The 19,104-nt window shown below is 37.8% G+C and overlaps 1 protein-coding gene across 2 annotated transcripts; it reads right to left on the reverse strand.

The window, feature by feature from the left end:
• Positions 1–1,314: 1,314 nt before the first annotated feature.
• On the reverse strand, positions 1,315–17,218 carry socs5a (suppressor of cytokine signaling 5a). Of its 2 annotated transcripts, none has more exons than XM_079851358.1 (2): positions 16,995–17,218; positions 1,315–6,465 (listed from the first exon to the last, which is right to left on the reverse strand). In XM_079851358.1, coding segments are annotated over exons 1-2 (1,608 nt in total). In that variant the 5' UTR covers positions 16,997–17,218; the 3' UTR covers positions 1,315–4,859. The 2 variants fall into 2 exon arrangements, with proteins under 2 accessions (XP_079707484.1, XP_079707485.1); XM_079851359.1 differs by having other exon boundaries at positions 16,773–17,218.
• Positions 17,219–19,104: the final 1,886 nt, after the last annotated feature.

Genomic DNA, 19,104 nt, shown 5'->3' on the forward strand with positions numbered 1-19,104 from the left:
GTTTGAAGTGACTAGTGCATTAGATTGAGAGATCACATCTTTTTCTCACACCTCCATCCTACCTTCCCTCTCTTCCTCAATCAATGCAGCATTTAAGTTATTCAGAGGTCTGCTGCAGATAAACTTCCCCAGTACTATTTTTACCTGACTTCAACAGAACACACTGCAGAAACAAATATCCTGGCACTTCCTTCAGTTCCAGTCACGCAAGAGACATTTTCTCAATGTTTGATCATAAATGTAGCACATTTTCATATCTTAATTCTTCTAGCTAATCAAGTGCTTTTTTTTAACCTGTTAGCACAATGCTAAGCTTAGGCTAAGTACAAAAGGCCAACCAAAAACACAAAAAAAGGGTAATTTGCTATTTTTAGCACTTGTAATACAAAGTTAAATATGAATATCATTTCAAGAACTAAAAAAATATCCACCACTTGAAAACTAATCTCAAACCATTTCATTGAGGTGGCTTTTAAATTTCACAGAAAATTGTCAATATCAAATTTAGAAGATCCAATCTGGGGTGCGTTTCCCGAAAGCATCGTTGGCCAACTATGGTCGCAAGTTCCGTCGTTACCAATAGAGTTCAATGGACATTGCGATGAACTTGCGACCATAGTTGGCTAACGATGCTTTCGGGAAACGCACCCCTGGTGTCTGTGTGCTAAATGCAAAAGGAAAACAGGAAACCAGATTACACATAGAACACTTTTATTTTTGAATATTAAGACAATGAAGCATAAGCCAAGAGCACCAAGAGTGACAGCTACTGGTGAAAGAGGGGCATGTGGAGGCCCCAAAAACAGCAAACTGTTACCCAAAGTCAAAAAATAATAATAATAATAATAATAATACAACAGAGCAACTTGGTAACAGCCTGGGAGTAGGGACCATTTAATGTACATAAGAGAGAATGAAGGAAAGATAAGAGAGAGGACACTGAGTGCGAGTAATTACATTGTACAGTACAAACCTTGCACAGTGTATAAAAAAATTAAAACATATAAGATGGTGAGAGACAGTGATATCCATGTCACTCCAGAACCATGGTGCATGTTTCAGCAAGTGTCTTGAGGGGCATGTCCCAAGGGTCCAATCAGAAATTCAGAGGCAGGTCATGGGTGGCGCAAGAGTCATCTTAAGTGTAATCATTGTCAAGTGTTGTCATCCTGGCACCCAGTCCTAAATCTCACCTTCAGCCCATTCAAACTTTAAGGTAACACAGTTACCTTGGTGATGCTTGTGAATTATTGAATCTGAAATAGATCCAGCAGAATTGAATACATGTCAGCACGTCTTTTATTTCTGCCTAAACATTGCCGAACACAATCTCCCTATAGTTTGTGTACAGAAACATATCAAATAATATTGAACAGAAAGCTTTTCCTGTTGGTAATGTGCAAGGCTCTGCACACAAAATGGCTTGCAACATTCTCTATAACATTTTAACATAGTATTGTTATTTTCTAGAAGAAATTCTCCAGCTAGGCTATTGACAGGTAATATCGTGTGAGGCCAAACACTGCCAGTCTAAGCCTTAGTATCACATCTGATATCATGAGTCATGACCTTTCATCTTGCTTTGTGGCCATCTGTGATAAATTCTCCATCTATGCACATTTACATGTGCTGATCGATCACTTGAGTCAATCATACACACAAATATTTCATAATCACATTTAACTCTACTGTTCTGGTGAACAGATAAACAGCAAATCCAGACCTTAACAACTTGGATACTAAAACAAGGGGGAACAAAAGCTTTTTGTTCACAAATTCTTTGTGATAATATGAACTATCAGCATACAACACACTTGTATAAAAACTAAAAACAAATGCATACGTTTGTGTCGCATTTTGCTATAATTTGCTGCAAGATGCAAATTAACCAGACTGGGTACCACTAAAGTTGGGTTACTTGAGGAAAGGGTGAAGTATTTAAGAAAAGGCACTTCTGAAAGTTAATTAATCCATACAGTGAGCCAATTAGCACCTTTAGGGTCTAAAACTAGATTATTTTTTACTTCGAAATGTTTATCTTGGAACATTTTAGCAATAATTTTGTGAGAAAGCTATGACATTAACAATTTTTCACCAAACTTAAACCTTTGGTCACATTTATCTAGTTTCTCTCACACACCTTTATGACACACTGCACCAACATCCTATGTTGTCGTAATGTGAATAGAATGATTCTAACCTGAAGACAATTCAAAGGAGACCTATTTCTCAGACAGTTCACATTAGTTTTCACCATTATAGCCAAGCCCAAAAAGATTATTGCATTTCATAAATTACTAATATTAAAAAATATTTCATTTAAAAAATCTGTGTGTGTGATAGGTATCCATTTTAATCCATTATGCCTTTAGTAACACTAGGGAGAACTATAGGGGGGAGAGAAGTTGCACCATGATCCTCTTCTCCGCCCTTATCTGACTGAGCAAATGCTCCACCCCTGATGAAAATTGGTACACAGGTATAGGTAGGTACACGTCAAGTTTCATGGGTTAGTGCAGTTAGGAGTGTCTGGAGCAAAGCCAAGCATGACACTTTTACAGTTGAGCAATAAGCAGGACAGCTGGCCCCTTCAGATGCCATGTCAACCTGAAACCTGCTTCACAACCATCATACAAGCCAAGGCTCTGTCTAAATTGCACAAATCTCACCCACACCCAACAGAAAGAGATGGTGTGGTGAGGGAGATCAAACCACGCAGTAGTTGCAGTGATGTCACCCCAAAGTTCTCTCCTCAAGTCTTTGAATTCTTCCCAGGATGATCCTGACATCCTTTCTTGTGCAAGGAAAAAAGACTCAACAGGATAATGTGCAGGAAGACGACTTTAAATGCATCAGGATAGACTGTGGATTAGTGTTGCCTGGGAGGAGCATATAACAGACTTTTCATGTCAGCAGAAGTCTCTTACGGTTGACTGAGGTCTGAGTCAGTGCAACACACTTACACACACACACAAGCACACAAAGCTGGTTATATTTGCACTGTACTACCCTGCTGTTAAGGTGTTGTGAGCCTGAGCTTAGCATTTGGCAGTTCTACCTGATCTCATTAATTGAAAAGTCAAAAAGATGTGGGGATCAATAGTCGTATCCCTAGCAGTATTCAAAATGCATCACACATCAGCACCAGGCCCATGAAGAGGATGTCTAATGGTGTCACTGTCACTCGAACGGTCATTGGAAAACACTTTTCCAATTGGATCACCATTAGTAACAAATCCACTGAATGCACCATGATGATATACTTAATGCTTTAAATGTATGCAGACTGCTTAAGTCAGCCGTTCCCAATCTTGGTCCTGACACCCCCCATCCCAGGATTGGGAATCGCTGGCTTAAGTGATCTTAGCTTTTTCTCAAATGGGGCAAACAGCACAAGAGTTATAAATATGCCCTTTTCTCTATACTTACTTTTTGGAATCCCTCTTTGTATTTAAAGAAATTCAAGTGTGGATCTGACTGATTCTAAAGTGATCAATAAGCTGGTCTTGGCCTAGGGGGCCAACAATGTGATTTTACTTCATGTATTAAAATTCCAAACCTTTCTTCTAGTCGCTTAAAAAAAAGAATCTGCTAACCTTGTGTACTAAAGATTATTCATCAATTATTAAAATCATTTAAATTAAGCAGGTCTCACAAAACAAGTCAGCTTGACCCAAATCTGATGGCACCGACCTCAAAACCTACTGTCCTGTCTAGAGCAACGTGGGTTAAACAAAGTGAGTGTTTATTCCTGTATATAGGAGGGTGTTTATGCCTAAAAACAATGGTCCCAGCATAGCAGGTTTATGTATCGCTTCTGCTGCACCCACTAACACAAGCACAGTTAAGTTAAAGTGCTCTTAATCAGTGCCCAACTTCAAGGGCACCGATAGACCATTCACAACAATACAAAAAAAGACGATACAGAATTAGTCATCCCCCCGCCCCTGTGCAATTAGTGATAGGAATTAATGATTACAAATCATATTGACAGCAACAGAACGCAGAGTGTGAGTAACAATGTTTTTTGAAAACCAAGCGCTCTCACATCACACCACATCATGTTGTGCACCATCATCCTTATCGCTTCCCGGAAGCGCAAGGAAGCTAAACATTACAGAGCCCTTCTCTTCACTGCAACGCATTTCCAAAATCTGTCTAGATACATAGTTTAAGGTCAATCCATCTTTCATGGATCTCACTGCCTCATTCTCCATGAGCAGGGTGAAAGCCTTTCTATTTCCTGCTCCAGAATGCCTCTAACCACGGAATGAGCACAGAATGTTACCATGGGAACCACTGACAGAGCACCATGAAAGCTAAAGATGATGAAAAAAGCTGGAAAAAGCAATATTTGAACATTACCTTTCATTTCCCCTCCCCTCAGAATTTGTCCACAATATTACTTTGAATAAACATTAACAATGCAATTTTAATGCAAGGGAATTAAGGGCAGGCAGGGAGGTGAACGGAAATGGCTATAAAACCACACAGTCAAGCAGTGAAAGAGTGGAGGAGCACGAAAATATCTGTATCTGCAGATCCCCCTTAGAGCAAGGCCGTGGGAACTGAGGGAGAAGGGAAAATCTGACCAAGACCTCTGCTGTGTCATCCTAGTCACAATAAGCTGTCGTGAAATGTGCACACTGGAGAGCCGTTATTTGTAATTTCTTTGATTGTTAAAGTGATGATAAAAAATAATGATAGAAGCTTATATATTGTGTTCAGTTTCAGGTCCCTCCTTTCATACCTCCATCCCCCCCCCAGAAGAAAAAAAACAACAACTTGTAATTCCTCCACTTCTGCAAAGTGCTGAATGGACTACTCCTGTTGGAGAGCTGAGAAGTATCTGCCCTGCCTTACTTGGCCTTGACTGGCTCCCGCTCAAGCCAGCGTACGCGCACCCTCTGCTTATAGTGATACTCCCTGAGGTAGTCCTGCAGAGCAGGGGGCAGTGGCAGTGCCCCGATGCCATCGTAGGTGATCCCATTGCAAATGGCAGCTCGAGCCAGGCTTTGCAGGCCAAATGGGAAGGTCCGGTGCAGAGGCACAGTGAGTAACGGCTCAAAGAACATGCAAGCACTGGGGTCCTTGTAGTGCTCCAAGAGGGCTGTGACGGTGGCTGCGTGGAACACGCAGGGGTCGTGCGCGTCAAAGCTGAAGTTGTGATTCCACTGCTCGATGCGTGCGTGCAGCGAACGGCCGTAGCGGCGGAAGCTAACGGAAAACAGATAGTCTTCTTGAGCTGAGTCTCGCAGCAGAAAGGTGCCCTCGGGCCGACCATCCAGCAGCGCTTCAGCCTCGTAGCGGTCCATCACACCCCAGTAGCAGGGAAGTGCTGTGATCTGCAGCAGATCTGGAACCAAGCAATGGATGTAGTCGATCTGGGTGTGCACTTTCCAAGGCCCCGGTTGCTTGCTGCTCAGGTGGCCCTCAGCTGAAGTGTGCCGCTGCTTGGGCCTGCGAGCTTGCAAGCAAAGAGTGGTGGTGTCGTCGTCCTCAGAGTCACAGTTAGCTGCTGTTGCCCCCTGGCTATCGCCTAGGCTCTCACCGATTCCAGGGGCAAGCTTAGGTCCCAGCTTATAAAGAGAAGCTAGGGGGGCTGTGATGGCCTCCACTGTGTGGATCTGGGCATCTGGAGGTGGGTCCACACCCTCCTCGATGCTGAGTCGCCTTCTTTCTCGCAAGCGCTCCTCCTCATCTTCCGGTGATGCACAGGCAGCACCAGGGGCATCTGAGGATGAATCAACTGCCGTCACTGTGACCGGTGCAGTGTGCTGTTTAATGAGGTGCCATTTTCGGGCCAGATCTGATCCTGGTGCGAAGGGGCACGTCTCCAGCATCAGCTCCGTAATTTGTATCTTACGTTTGGGTGGTGGAAGGTGAGTGTTTCGAGAGGATGCTCGCAATGGGAGGCACAGGCCCACTGTATCATGGATCTGCTGGCGTAGTGAGCGTGCTGCTCCCGACTCCAAATCCTCATGGCTACTACCAGTCCCATGTCTGCGCCGAGACCGGCTCGATCGACGATCTGTGGTCTCCAGAGAACTCTGGGCCTTAGTGGAACACGAGTGTCTCTTCTTTCCACTCCAAGGTGCATGACGTGAATAAGAATCTCTGCGGGCACCCAGGGGAGCACGAGCATCTTCAGTATCCTGCTCGACTGTGATCTCTAGTATCTGGGGTACATCCGCTACACAGTTATGGCCCCGTCGTGACACACTCCCACTGGTCCTCCATGGCACTTGTGGGAGTGCTGCCACACTGCTAGAGGGACTAGCGGCCTCAAGTGTGCTGTCTCCCTGGGCCTTGTCCACAACGTGGCATACCATGTCTGTTTGTTGTTGAAGCTGTGGTGCCGTTTCAACGCGAGAACCCCCATCTGTGTGAAGCAGAGATTGACATCCCCTCTTCAGGTTGCTCCACACCTTGCCAACCTTCTCCATGAGGTGGGGGCACCTGGACCTGGAACAAAAAGTCAGACTTCCATTAGCACATGATGAAAAAAAACAAAAAGAGACGGAAACCATCTAGTGAAAAAAAAAAAAAAAAAAAGGCAGACACAAGAGTGTGCATGTGGGTATGAGGGACTGTGACATATCAAAGGCTTAAGTGACTAAGACACAGTTTACACATTGATCTCGAGTAATCCAATCACAAGTTCATAATGCTAAATATAGGTGTTAAATGTAAAAAGAACAAAGTGTCTAACTGAATAAACCATGTTTTTAACAGCAAATTTTCCAACATTTTAAAAATGTCAAAATATTTATTAATTTAAATGTGTCCAAAATATAAAAGATTTACCAGTATAAAACAATTTATCAACATGAAACGAAAAAACTAATGTCCTAAAAGAACAGCATATAATGTATATATTGCTCGTGAATTAACTTGAACACATATACATGTGTAAAAAGTATAGGCTACGCATGAGGATGGCAATGTGTCTTTTTGGTCTCATCTTCAGTGGAATTAAAAATATGTTGAATCAGCAAAACTGGAAAAGCCCATACATATACAATGAATCACAAGACATCACAGACTATTTTATGCATACTTCATGCAGTTACAGAGATCATGTGAAACATGGATAATTGAATATCAATTAATATAGAAATAAGATATTAGCATACTCAAATAGCAATAAGCAGAGATCAAGTGAAACTTTTACTCATTACAACTGAAATGTCTATATTTGCTGTGCTTTATCAAAATGCAGTGATATTCACTCAATAAGACATGCAATCACAACTTGCAACAGCAGACGCATGTTAATTCCAGGTGTATACACCAATCTTTCTTGGTTAAATGACCACTTGGAACCAGATCACCCCGAAACGGATGTTAATACCAGTTGTAAACAGGGCCTAAGTGATTAAAGTGTTGCCAGGCAGACACACTAAGACTCAAGGCCAGCGCTAAAAATGAACTCATGGAACTGCTCCTAGTCAACATGCTGCCGTGGGCTGAGTTACAATGCTGGTCTGGGCCTGTCTTTTTCTGACCCGCCAGAGCACTAACCAGTTAATGAACTGAGAGAGTTTTTGCATGAGCTCTGTAAATCAGATCTCCCTTAATCATTATGTAGCCACTAAATAACTTTTGATTTGGCTTTAATAATCTTAAAAAAAGAAAAGAAGCTCATACACTCTTTCCGAACATCAGCATGAATTTGTATTTTGGGATAATTCATTAACTGTTCATCCACTACTAGCAATTGTAAAATCAACACCATGTTAGACCAGACCAAAATGCCAGAACCGGCCAAATGGGAGTCATCAAAAAGTCAGTAGTGAATCCAGGTGAAGCATGAACTTAAGGATTGTTTGTGCTTCTTTACTGAGAACATGAACTCTGAATGAACTTTCCACCAATGAACACAAAGCAAGCTGTAAAAACCAAGTCTTTCCATGGAAAAAGAAAGCTGAGAGTGATTTAAAAAAATAATAATAAAAAAACAAGAGTTTAAATTATTTAACGCAAAATATGTCACAACAAGAGAATACTGAACAAGAGAGAAAAACTTCTATAAATAATTAATGATAGTTCATCAAGTCTCCTGATAAAAAGAACAACAGAATGTAGGTCATGTGGGAGAAAGCTACAGTGTATTATTCACCTTCTCTCAGATGGTGGAGAGGAAGAAGAGAGGTGTCATGTTTAGAGGCTGTTGGGTGTCATGTGTAAATGCACTACATATTTGAGTTGGACCAAATTATGACTGATACCAGTCATCGATTTTCTGTCAGCATGGATTCTGATATTGATCAGGGCTGGGAAGAACTGCATTTGAATTGAGGAAGTAAACAGGAAGGAGAATGCAGGTAGAGTTAAAATGCTTGAAATAGAAAAATTCTGTAAGATTTTTGACACTTTGCTTCTCTAAATTAAAGAACTTATTTTAAAGCTTTACAAAGGCTTGTTTGTAGTGTTGTAGTACTCTAGTCCAGATAAGACTGGACTCAGACTGAGTCCAAGCCCAAGTTGAAGTCGAAACCAAACGCTGCTAAAAATATGGTTTTGGTCTCTGTCCGAGGTCAGTCTTTATCGGACTTGGTCTCAAATCCATCAAGTCCCAGTCAGGAATATATTTTCTATGACCAGTCAAGGTCAGGGGCCTCATGCATAAAATTTTACGCAGATTTCTTCCTAAAAGTGAGCGTACACAACAAAAGTGTACAAAACAAAATTCCCCATATAAAACCCAGTCAGCGAAAGATTGTGTGTACATGCATTTTCACCCCGTCTCCTCCCCGAAATAACCATATATGTCGCCTACAACGCCTAGTTTTACTATGCATGTCCTCTAATCTGCATATCAATTCCATATGCATATTCATATCCACGTGATACCATGTTTAACGGTACAAGACATTAGGAAAATATAAAATACGGACTATAAATCCCATTTGTGCAGTCACATAACATCCTTGTCTTGTTTTAGAATAAATATCAAAATATCCATAAAAGCAAAAGTGTATAAAATAGGCCTACTTTTCAAATAAGAGTTATGTATGCAATTTTGCCTAAAATGTAAACATAAGTTTTAGGATATTTATATATTTTATGGAAACAGATAACCCTTTTTTTTTTTTCTGACTACAAGAGTCAACATTGTGAAATAAAAAACCCTCTAGAAAAGAGAATTTTGCTAAATATATGCATTGTATTACATTTTCATTATATTTTACTTAACCTGTTAGGGATGTCTTCATTATTTAATGTATGTTTGAATAAATCTGTCATGAAAACAAACTAGAGTAGAAACAAATCTGTTAGTAAAAAGATGATGCAATTTAAATGTTTGTACAAATACGTTTTAGCTATTTGAGGTTTGATTATTAAATAAGCTTTTTTTTTTAGTTAATTAAATTTAAAAATGTATTAATTGTATTCTGAATTTATTTATTTTTCTTCAGTTTTCAGCCAAGTGCATCCTGAATTTTCAGTTTCGGCCCAGAATTTTCATTTCAATGCATCCCTACAAGAAACCTTGTTGTCTTACAGTCCTGTAGTGTGAGCTTGCCCTTAGTGGCCCCTAAAGATTTAGTTGTACATTAATTACAAAAAAATGGCTATAATTATATGTTTTAATTTCTTACAACTAGATGATTTACAAGCTATATTTAAAAGAGGAAAGCAAGTCATAATACCCCTGTACTTTTAAACCCTCACCCTCATTCATGTTTCTTAGTACTGGACATGGTGACATTTTGGCTCAAACAGCATCTGCAAAAACCTGCTGCTCAATGTCAGTACAGCAAATTAGGGCATACAGCAAAAGCCTATTAACTTCTCAGCATCTTTATTCTGTCTTTTCTGCCCCTCTTCCCTCTAGTTTCCCTGTCTTTGTCCCTTTCAAAGCCAGTCGGAGAGCATAAAGGATGGCCATAAATCTGTCAGCGCAGCTGTGGCGACAATATACATGGAGGCCAACAAGCCTGACCTTTCCCCCAAACTCAGGAACCTTGCTCCACTTCCAGAATGAACTTGCATTGCATACCATTTGTAAAATTGTGGTGCAGGGTGGTCAGAAGAGTTCATGAAAAGGGGTCACAGAGTTCATTAAGATGCATTCTGTGAAACTTTGTTCTAAATATGAAGTCAAGGGTTCATAATTCAAAAGTTGCATACATATTGAAAACACTATTGCACAAAAAGTGTTGCGTGAGCAATGTTAGCACTGGTGAAATTATTAGAACTGTGGTAAATTGATCCTAGGCCTATAAACCTTGCCTTGGCAAACCAGGTTGGGAGGCACACCAGAGTGAATGTAGATTACAGTCACAGTGCACTCTGGTCTCAAAGGACAAATCTATCACCTTAAGTCAAGCACTTCCCAAAACACACCAGCTGGAGATCTTCGACATACTTACTGCCTTCTGAAACCCAACAGGCAAAAGACCAGTTGCCAGAACTGGCAACATATGCTTTTCCATCCATAATGTTTTCTTTCACTCTGCATGTGACACAGGGAGGCTCACGTTTGGCTGTGGGGCTCCCTTGTGTGGCCAAGAGACAGAACCGCACCCCAAGAGCAAACAAACAAAACTATTTTAAAATATTTGGCCCAAAAACAGGTTTAGACAGCATATTGGCAAAAGAAGTGCCCCTTCCTCCTCAACTAAGTGGAAATCATACCCAAACAGCCAAGTTTACCATGGTGCATTTCAGATTACCCAAGAATTTGCAGTTCAAGATTGAATGACATGCTGAGAATAAATATAAATACTTGTGTATATACATTCTTATTTCATAACTTATTAATAATATTTGGAGTTGGACTTAATTAATATTTTGGAGTTCAGAAGAGATACCCAGATAATAAAGGAGTCTTTAGGCAACATATACACTGTAAATCCTAACACACAAAATAATATAATAAATTAGTTTAAGTAGGGCAAACTTAAATGAAACAAATTTGTTCAAACAAAATAGCTTTTACGTGTATTTAGAACTTTTTCTTTTGAGTTAACGAAACTGACACATTTTAAGTACAGTAATTTGAAATGTTTCTTTTTTTTTTTTTTTTGGTTTAATTAATTTCTTTTAGTTTAGACAAACTTAAATTTAACTGAAACTGGGCTGGGATTTCCAATTCCCAGCATGATTTTCGATGGCATTCAAAAGGAAGAGTAAATGACAAAATATAGTGTTATATATATCGTTTTTTTGTGTGTGTGTGTGCAAGATTAAGGTTAAGTGGGAGATTTAGTTTCATGTTTTGCTATGCTAATTTAGAAAGGTTATGTTGTTATGCGGTTATGTTGGTTTTTTTGAGAGGTTACCATCATGGTGACGAAAGGAGCATGAGCTTGGTTTGAGAACGGGTATTTGTTAAATGTTCTATATTGCCCCATTCAGCAATTGCTATGCTAATCAAGGCATTGTGTTACTAATTAGCAAGGTAGCAGTTACTGAATTAGCTAATTTTAGCTAGTTATGTTTCCACTACTAAAAATATTTAAGTTGAGATTACATGATAATTTTAAATTAAATATCTGAGTTATCTTACTCAAATTAAGTTAAGATCAATTAAAATTAGGGCTGTCAAAAGATTAATCGCATCCAAAATAAAAGTTTGTTTACACATAATATATGTGTGTGTACTGTGTATAATTATTTTGTATATATATATATAAATACACACACATGCATGTATATATTTAAGAAATATTTCCATACATATACTGTATATATATTTATATAGTTTATATTATATATAAATATAATTTTTTTATATATAAATAACACATTTTTCTTAAATATATACATGCATGTGTGTGTATTTATATATACAAATTTAATTATACACAGTAAACACACATATATTATTAAAAACAAACTTTTATTTTGGATGCGATTAATCGCGATTAATCTTTTGACAGCCCTAATTAAAATGTATGATTACAAAATAAAAATATGCTAGTTCTGCTTATAAAACTTTTTTTTTTTAGTTTTTGCCAACTTATTCAGGTTTACAGTGACTGGAAATGCTTCTAATTGAACACAAATGTTTCCATTACTTATTGGATTAACTGCTTAATTAGAGCATTTAAAAAAAGAAAAGATCACGTTCCCCAGCATGATTTCAGAATGAGCCAAAGAGTATCTTGTGCTTCAGTGGAAGAACATCTGACCATCTCTATAAAGGAGTTCACATTATCAATGTCATAAATTTGATTTCTTAAGCAAGCTATTAAAAATCTTAAATAATTTAACTATGTAGCCTATCCTGAAACTTTGTTTGCAGGTCTAAATAAAAAAAGCTTTTGGACGCCACTGTAAATAACACAAAATTTTCTTACATTTTCATGACACTACATTTCCACCTAAAAATCTCTGAAGTGTTATATAATATATGTATTAATGTTCTTAATGGAAGTCTAGCTTTTTAGGACATCAAATTAGTTTTGCCATTTTATGTATTTAATTAAATTATAAGCAAAAAAAAAAAAAGTACAGCCATAAAAAACAACTAACAATTGATTCCACTCTTCAAACTTCTATAGACATACACTGAACTAATGACTACAGATTAGAATAAAAATAAATCTGATCTATTAATTTCATAATATTCAGCAAACCATTAAGCCAGAACCATCTTTAGTTTTAGTAATTTTTCCTATACATTTATTTACATAGTACATTTTAAACTTCAGCCTTTACACTCACATACACTGCAGTAATACAGAGCAATGAGATGGAGGTTTGTGAGAAAGTACAGAAATACTATGAATAGCTTTTTCAAATTGTACATTTAGCTCCTCAATTCTACTTTTTCAAATGCAGTTTAAATCAGGATACAGCTGGATTGCTGATTCAAACTGCATATGAAAAAGTAGAATAGCGGCCACTATTATTTTCACATTTACATATCTAATATTTTTGTGGACCACCAAAATAAAAGCTCAACTGCATTTTTCCACCAAAATAAAAGCTCAAGGCTGTATCTCTTGCAAGTGAAGAAATTAGGACAAAAGTAATAAAAGTAATTTCGCTACTGTAAATTAAAATATTATACTTAAACATTAACTTACATTTATTCGTAAATATATACGAATGTATTACGGATAATAATAATATAAAGGTATTATTATTATTAATTATAGTCTACTTATTTGGCTTCCTAAAACACCAGAATGAATGTAATGCATATAGACTAAGGCACTATATCACAACTAAAAAGAGATTTGAGTATACTTTAAAGTCCAGGTACAAGTCAATGCAAAGACTTTTTGCAAAAACATGGTATCACTTTGAACAAAAGTTGAACCTTCTCAATTTGAACTCTCAAAAGGCACAATATTGATGCATTTAACTTTAAAATGTTATTTAAAACACAAGAAGTACCTATACCCGTTTAAATCCTCATTACTCTGCAGCTTACAGGACACTCCGCAACTAGTGTTTCTGCTTTAACCAGTTAGAGCGTATTAGTGGATTAGTGGATCTGTTCTTCTGTTCCCCTTGTTCTACCATTGACCAGATGCAACAGGAGCGTCTGCGGATGAATCCTGGCACCAGATCACAAAACACCAGCCCATTAAATACTATGCTATTCTCTGCTCAGCTTGGGTTTCTGCTACCAAGAACGCTAACAAGCCTTGCCCAGAGCTTCTGCTTCCTGGTAGCGTGGGCCCAGCCCCCTCTGTCCCCCCTCCCAGGTCTCGCCGCCCTTCACCTGATACTGCAGCCAAATTCTACACCAGACATCTCTAGCACCCACGCGCCAGAAGAGGAAGCAGTCCAGAGCAGCCCGCTTCGTCCTCATGCAGGAAAGACACTCTACACAGTCATTTGAGAAAAAAATATCCACGCTAAAATTCAGTTTACAGGCATGCCTGAGCTCTTCTGATAAAAGTCTGAGAACCACATGAGATTGAGAAAGAGCCCCTATCGACCACACACACCTTCAGTAACTGCGGAAACTACTTGATGTGAAGTATGCTCTTCTCTGACGGTATGAGAAAACACATGAAATAAGCATTTATATTATGCAAAGTAAAATTTGTGTAGTACATTAAGTGTAAAAGTCCCACTGAGAGTTGATGATAACATCCACGACCTGGATGGCAGACAGAGTGGATTGTTCTTCCTTGCACAATAGATAAGATAGATATAGAGCCACTGCACTGGTATGTTTTACTTTAGGTGCTCTATGAAAAAATGTGGCACTTCGTTTCAACACGACACCGGTCGTTTAAACCGCTAGGAACAATACAAGCTAAAATCCATAAATAATATTGATCATGATCCATGTGATTAAATGAAAACCATGCATTTTTGTATCAATATCAAACGTAACAGCATTAACTGTTTAAGTTACTTTGAGATTAGTTTTTGGAAAGTTATTAATACTGTTATTCAGCAAGGATGCAATAAAATAATCAAAAGATCAACAGAAGGGACATTTTTAATGTTACAAAAGATTTCTATTTTAAATAAACGCTGTTCTTTTGAACTTTCTATTCATCAAACTACCCTGAAAAAAAATCTGGCATGTTTTCCATAAAAACATTAAGCAGCACAACTGTTTTCAACACTGATAATAAGAAGAAACGTTTCTTGAGCCTGATTTCTGAACAGTTTTTTCTATATTAATAGTTCATAATATTACAGTTTTACTGTATTTTTGATCAAATAAACGCAGGCTTGGTGAACAGACTTGAAGAGACTTTAAAACTTAAAGAAAATCTTACAGTCCCCCAAACTTTTGAACAGTTAATACAGCCTACATTTTAATCTCCTAATTTCTTTCAAATATAAAAATAATAATAATAAAAAAAACTTAAATAAATCTATTAGCATTGGTATTTGAGACTAGTATGACCCATATAACTTAGCCACCTGGAAGTTAATTTTCAATTCATCTGTTAGTTATCAACACTAGTTACAGCATTTATTTATCTTACGCTAATTTCGTCATTTACAGAATTATTTCTAAAATCAAAAGATAATTCATTATGAACAGGAACATTTTAATTTTTATTAACTAATAACTAGCATTAAAGAGGATTAAATAAATGCTGTAAAAAATATACTTCTCATTGTTAGCTCGTGTTGGCTAATGCATTCAAATTAAAAATGAGACCTTATTGTAGGACTACAGTGTCACTGATGTACTTAAGCGTAGTGAAGCAGCTTTCTAGGAAACGTCTGTTACAACGCATAAGCCCCGCTCAAGACAACTAAAATATCTGGGCAGGCCTTAACCTCTGCACACGGAAATATGCCAGCAGGAGTTTGCAGTCTCTCACTCTCGACTAATTGTCTTGCGTGTCAAGAAAATGTATCGGTGATACCCTGAGCTAGCTAGATAATATTTCAAACGCTTTTAGCAGTGTCAGGAAGTTTGCAGAAACAGAAAATGTTCCCAGGCCTCCTCAATCTCCACAAACCACACTTTTTGGAAACCAGACCTCTGAAATCCAGACCTTTGTAAAGCTGTAGTTTTAAGGAGGTTTTATGGGCCAGCGGAGGTTACACCACTGTGTATCTTATGCAACAATGGCCCACAACTCCCTTTTAAGGATAGATAGGCATTAAGCCTATGTTGAGTAACATTTCCAACTTAAATACATTTGGATCAATGCACTTTTTACTCATTTGAACATATATGCTGACTAGAAAATCAGGAATTAGCCAGGGCTCAGGGCAAATTGCCTCCGGAAGTTACAAAAATATCCCAGATATTAAAATGTGGAGGACATAGTACATTTATCTGTTATCTAACATTTGACATATTTTATAATACATATTCTAGGAGTTTCTTTTAATAGATTCAGTATGGGTTTTGTTTCTCCGCAGACACTGTAGTGACCTGCAGCTGTCATCTCTCTCAAAAGCATATTCTAGTGTTCAATGTCTTATGATATCTAGTCTTGTAGTTTTTAGCTTCTTTCATATTTAATTTCATGACTTGATACACACGTAATGGCCATAATTGTAACAGATTCAATTGGAAGTTTTTGACAAAGGAAGAACATTTTACATGGTTAGAAATAAAATGTTGCCCCTATAAAGGTAATATATTGCCATTAAAATAAAACACATGCTACATGGTAATAAAATGCGTGCTTGGTGAATTGGTGTCCAATTTATACAACTTACATGCACAAATAGTTACATGTAAGAAATGTGTTAAAAAATGACCTTTACCACACAAAGGTTTATCTCATTATTTACATTAATACTAATACCATAGAACTGAATTCAGGTTGATTTTACTCAATGGCATAGGCCAAGCATTTCTATTGTTTGACATGTCTCATAATTTCATGGGATGTCATGGGGATACACCTCAGATAAAAAGAAATACATTTATGTGTTTAACATTAGGCCCATTCAAATAGATAGAAATCAAATAAATAGAAAAATTAGAGGCCATATTTTATTCACCTTCGTGACAAAAATTATAGGCCTTTGTAATAACATTGCAGCGAGTCTAAGTAGCCTAGTCAATCCAGGCATGGAAATAGCGGTATTTTTGTAGATGCCTTCATGATCCTCTCTGCACTTTACCTGATATTAGAACTACTGTATATCATGAATTACATTAATCTAAGTGCTTAATAACTCGATGTACGTCATTTTAAATATCTCTATACATTCCTCTTGCTTGCTTTAGTTCAACCGGCTTCGGACATTAGAAAAGGGGGCCGACTGAAAAAAAAAAAAAAAAAAAAACTACTTAAAAAGCCATCGAACATGCGCGATAACATAAAATAATCGATACGCATTTACAACACACGGAGAGATGAACTCACCGATCCTTCTGTCGTGCTCTTTTATTGCTTTTTCGGGTGTCTTCTTTTGTTTGCAAAAAAAATGCTACCAAGAATAGTCGGGTACATTTTCCCGAGGCTAGAGACGGTGGTGGATAAAACAAACGGACGGGAGACTATTGGGACCATAACTGCGATATTCGAAAAGCAAACAGCACATCGATGTGTCGATGAAATCGTTAACATTTTATACTTTGTATTTACATGGCCTACGATCTCCTCATCCCGATGGCATTTCTTTCCCTGACGGCCGATATGGTCGCCAAGTGCAGCAGAGAAGAGAATCAGGAGAGGTGGTGGCAAATCTGCTGTTGACTGACATCAAGGGACTCCAATTGCGCTAAGTTCTGTGTTCCGGCGGATACGGATGGGGAAAGACTTTGGGAGAAAGCGTCACTTCCCCGCTCGAATTCCAGCTAGTGAAACGATGTCAGACTCAATTCCGTAAATCGGTTCTTTTGAACAATTTGTTTCAAAGAATCGGCTCAAAAATTATTCAGACGTTCTTTCACGTGATTACGCCAATACTTGGTCGTTTTGCAGTTTATAGTGTTTCTTGTTTACGGTTTATTATTGATTGCATAAGAAAACAATAAATAATTATATAGCCTATTTTTAACTTTTAACTAGTAATATTGTATTTCAGTTCAGTTTGTTGCATCCACGATTTAGCCAATATACGTACTACTAAAACTAATTCATATTTTTACAGGTTTTGCATTAATGAAATACTTATATCCAAAACGGTTTTGACATATATGCTGATAAAACTACAATGAAAATGTTTTAGGTCGTTTAATTTGTAACATTCCTGCATTTCGGTTATTAAAGTAGGCTAACTTACTTTTCGCCTCATCAAATCCTCGGTTCACTTTATCTGCTTAATCTGATTAGTTTTCGGTTTATACTGCGAATCGGGCATGTCCGAACAATTTGAGTTGTGAATCGTTGAGACAGCTGTGAACCGGTTCAACAGATGCATAAAAAGAGATCCGATTCAAAAGAGTGACTCGTACAAGTACAAGATTCATATACATCACTACATCCAGCCTACTGAGCCCAGACACTGACGCAGACAGTGGTGATGGACGACAGCCTCAGGATGTATAACTTAGCTGGTAGTTTGAGTGGAAATTATAAATTAACTGTCTGCTGACAACATAAAAACAGACGCTCGCGATCGGATCGTAACTTGCATAACGTGTTTCTTTATCTACTGTATTTAGGGCGATTATGTAACTAGACCAGACACAAGTAACCACAATGACACCATATAATTGCATAGAAAGAATAATCCGAACAAAATTTAAAGATTACTTTTGAAATCGTTCTACATTGGTTCTACGTCGTGATAGGCTACTCACGACGTTGAAACAATGTAGATTGATTGGATTTTGCGATAACGGATTTGTAGGCGTAATGAAATCTGCTTTTCTACTTTGTAGAAGAAAAAAATAATAAAACTGAAATGATATGCCCACTTCTAAAAATCACAAAAAGGGGAAAAAAGTTGACAGTTCTTTGACTGTTCTGGTAAGAGTAGCTGAGAGAATTAAACAGTCTTGACTATCATGTGAGTGAGTCTCCCTTTATCCCTGGTTCCGTTCATGCAGTCATGTGACATGGGTTTATGTTGTGTGACAAAGGCAGGCTGTTCTTTAAAATCCCTCTGTAAACCAGTGTCAACTGCTGGCCTACAGTAAAGTTCATGTGTGCTTGGACTCTAAAAACCTCCTTTTCATCTCCTACAGTAGGCCTACTACTCATACTCAGCATGTGCGGCTTTGATATTCATATGGCTCTTTGTGGATTATAGAAGCATGCGACTTTAGAAAGTCCAAGTCAGCAATATTCACATGAGCAAGATTAGGCAAAAATGTTCTCCCACCTTATTACTCATAGCAGTGATACAACAGTGCTCAGTACTTCTGTTTGTACTTCTTTAATTGCTAGATCTTTGGAAACATTTGGACGGAACCAACAAAATATCCTATAAAGGTAACTCTGAGCTCTATTATCCCAACCTAATGAATGGAGGTATAGAAACATCCATGTGAATGTCATGCAGTAGGTTTCATGCTTTTAGTTTAGTGCATTTAAAGCCCCTTACCTCCCATATCATGCAAAGATGTTTAATTGACCTTTATGAAATAATTCCATATTAAAGATCCATTTAAAAAGTGATATAGTGCCCCCTACTGATTTAATCTGCTTAAAACATAAAAATGCCCTTTTTAACCACAACACACCAGTCAGACATATCTGTACATTGCTGTTGTTGTTTTTAGTGGGCGATTAATTATTGGTATTTTAC

This window comes from Squalius cephalus (assembly GCF_949319135.1).
Source record: "Squalius cephalus genome assembly, chromosome: 19".
Taxonomy (NCBI): Eukaryota; Metazoa; Chordata; class Actinopteri; order Cypriniformes; family Leuciscidae; genus Squalius; species Squalius cephalus.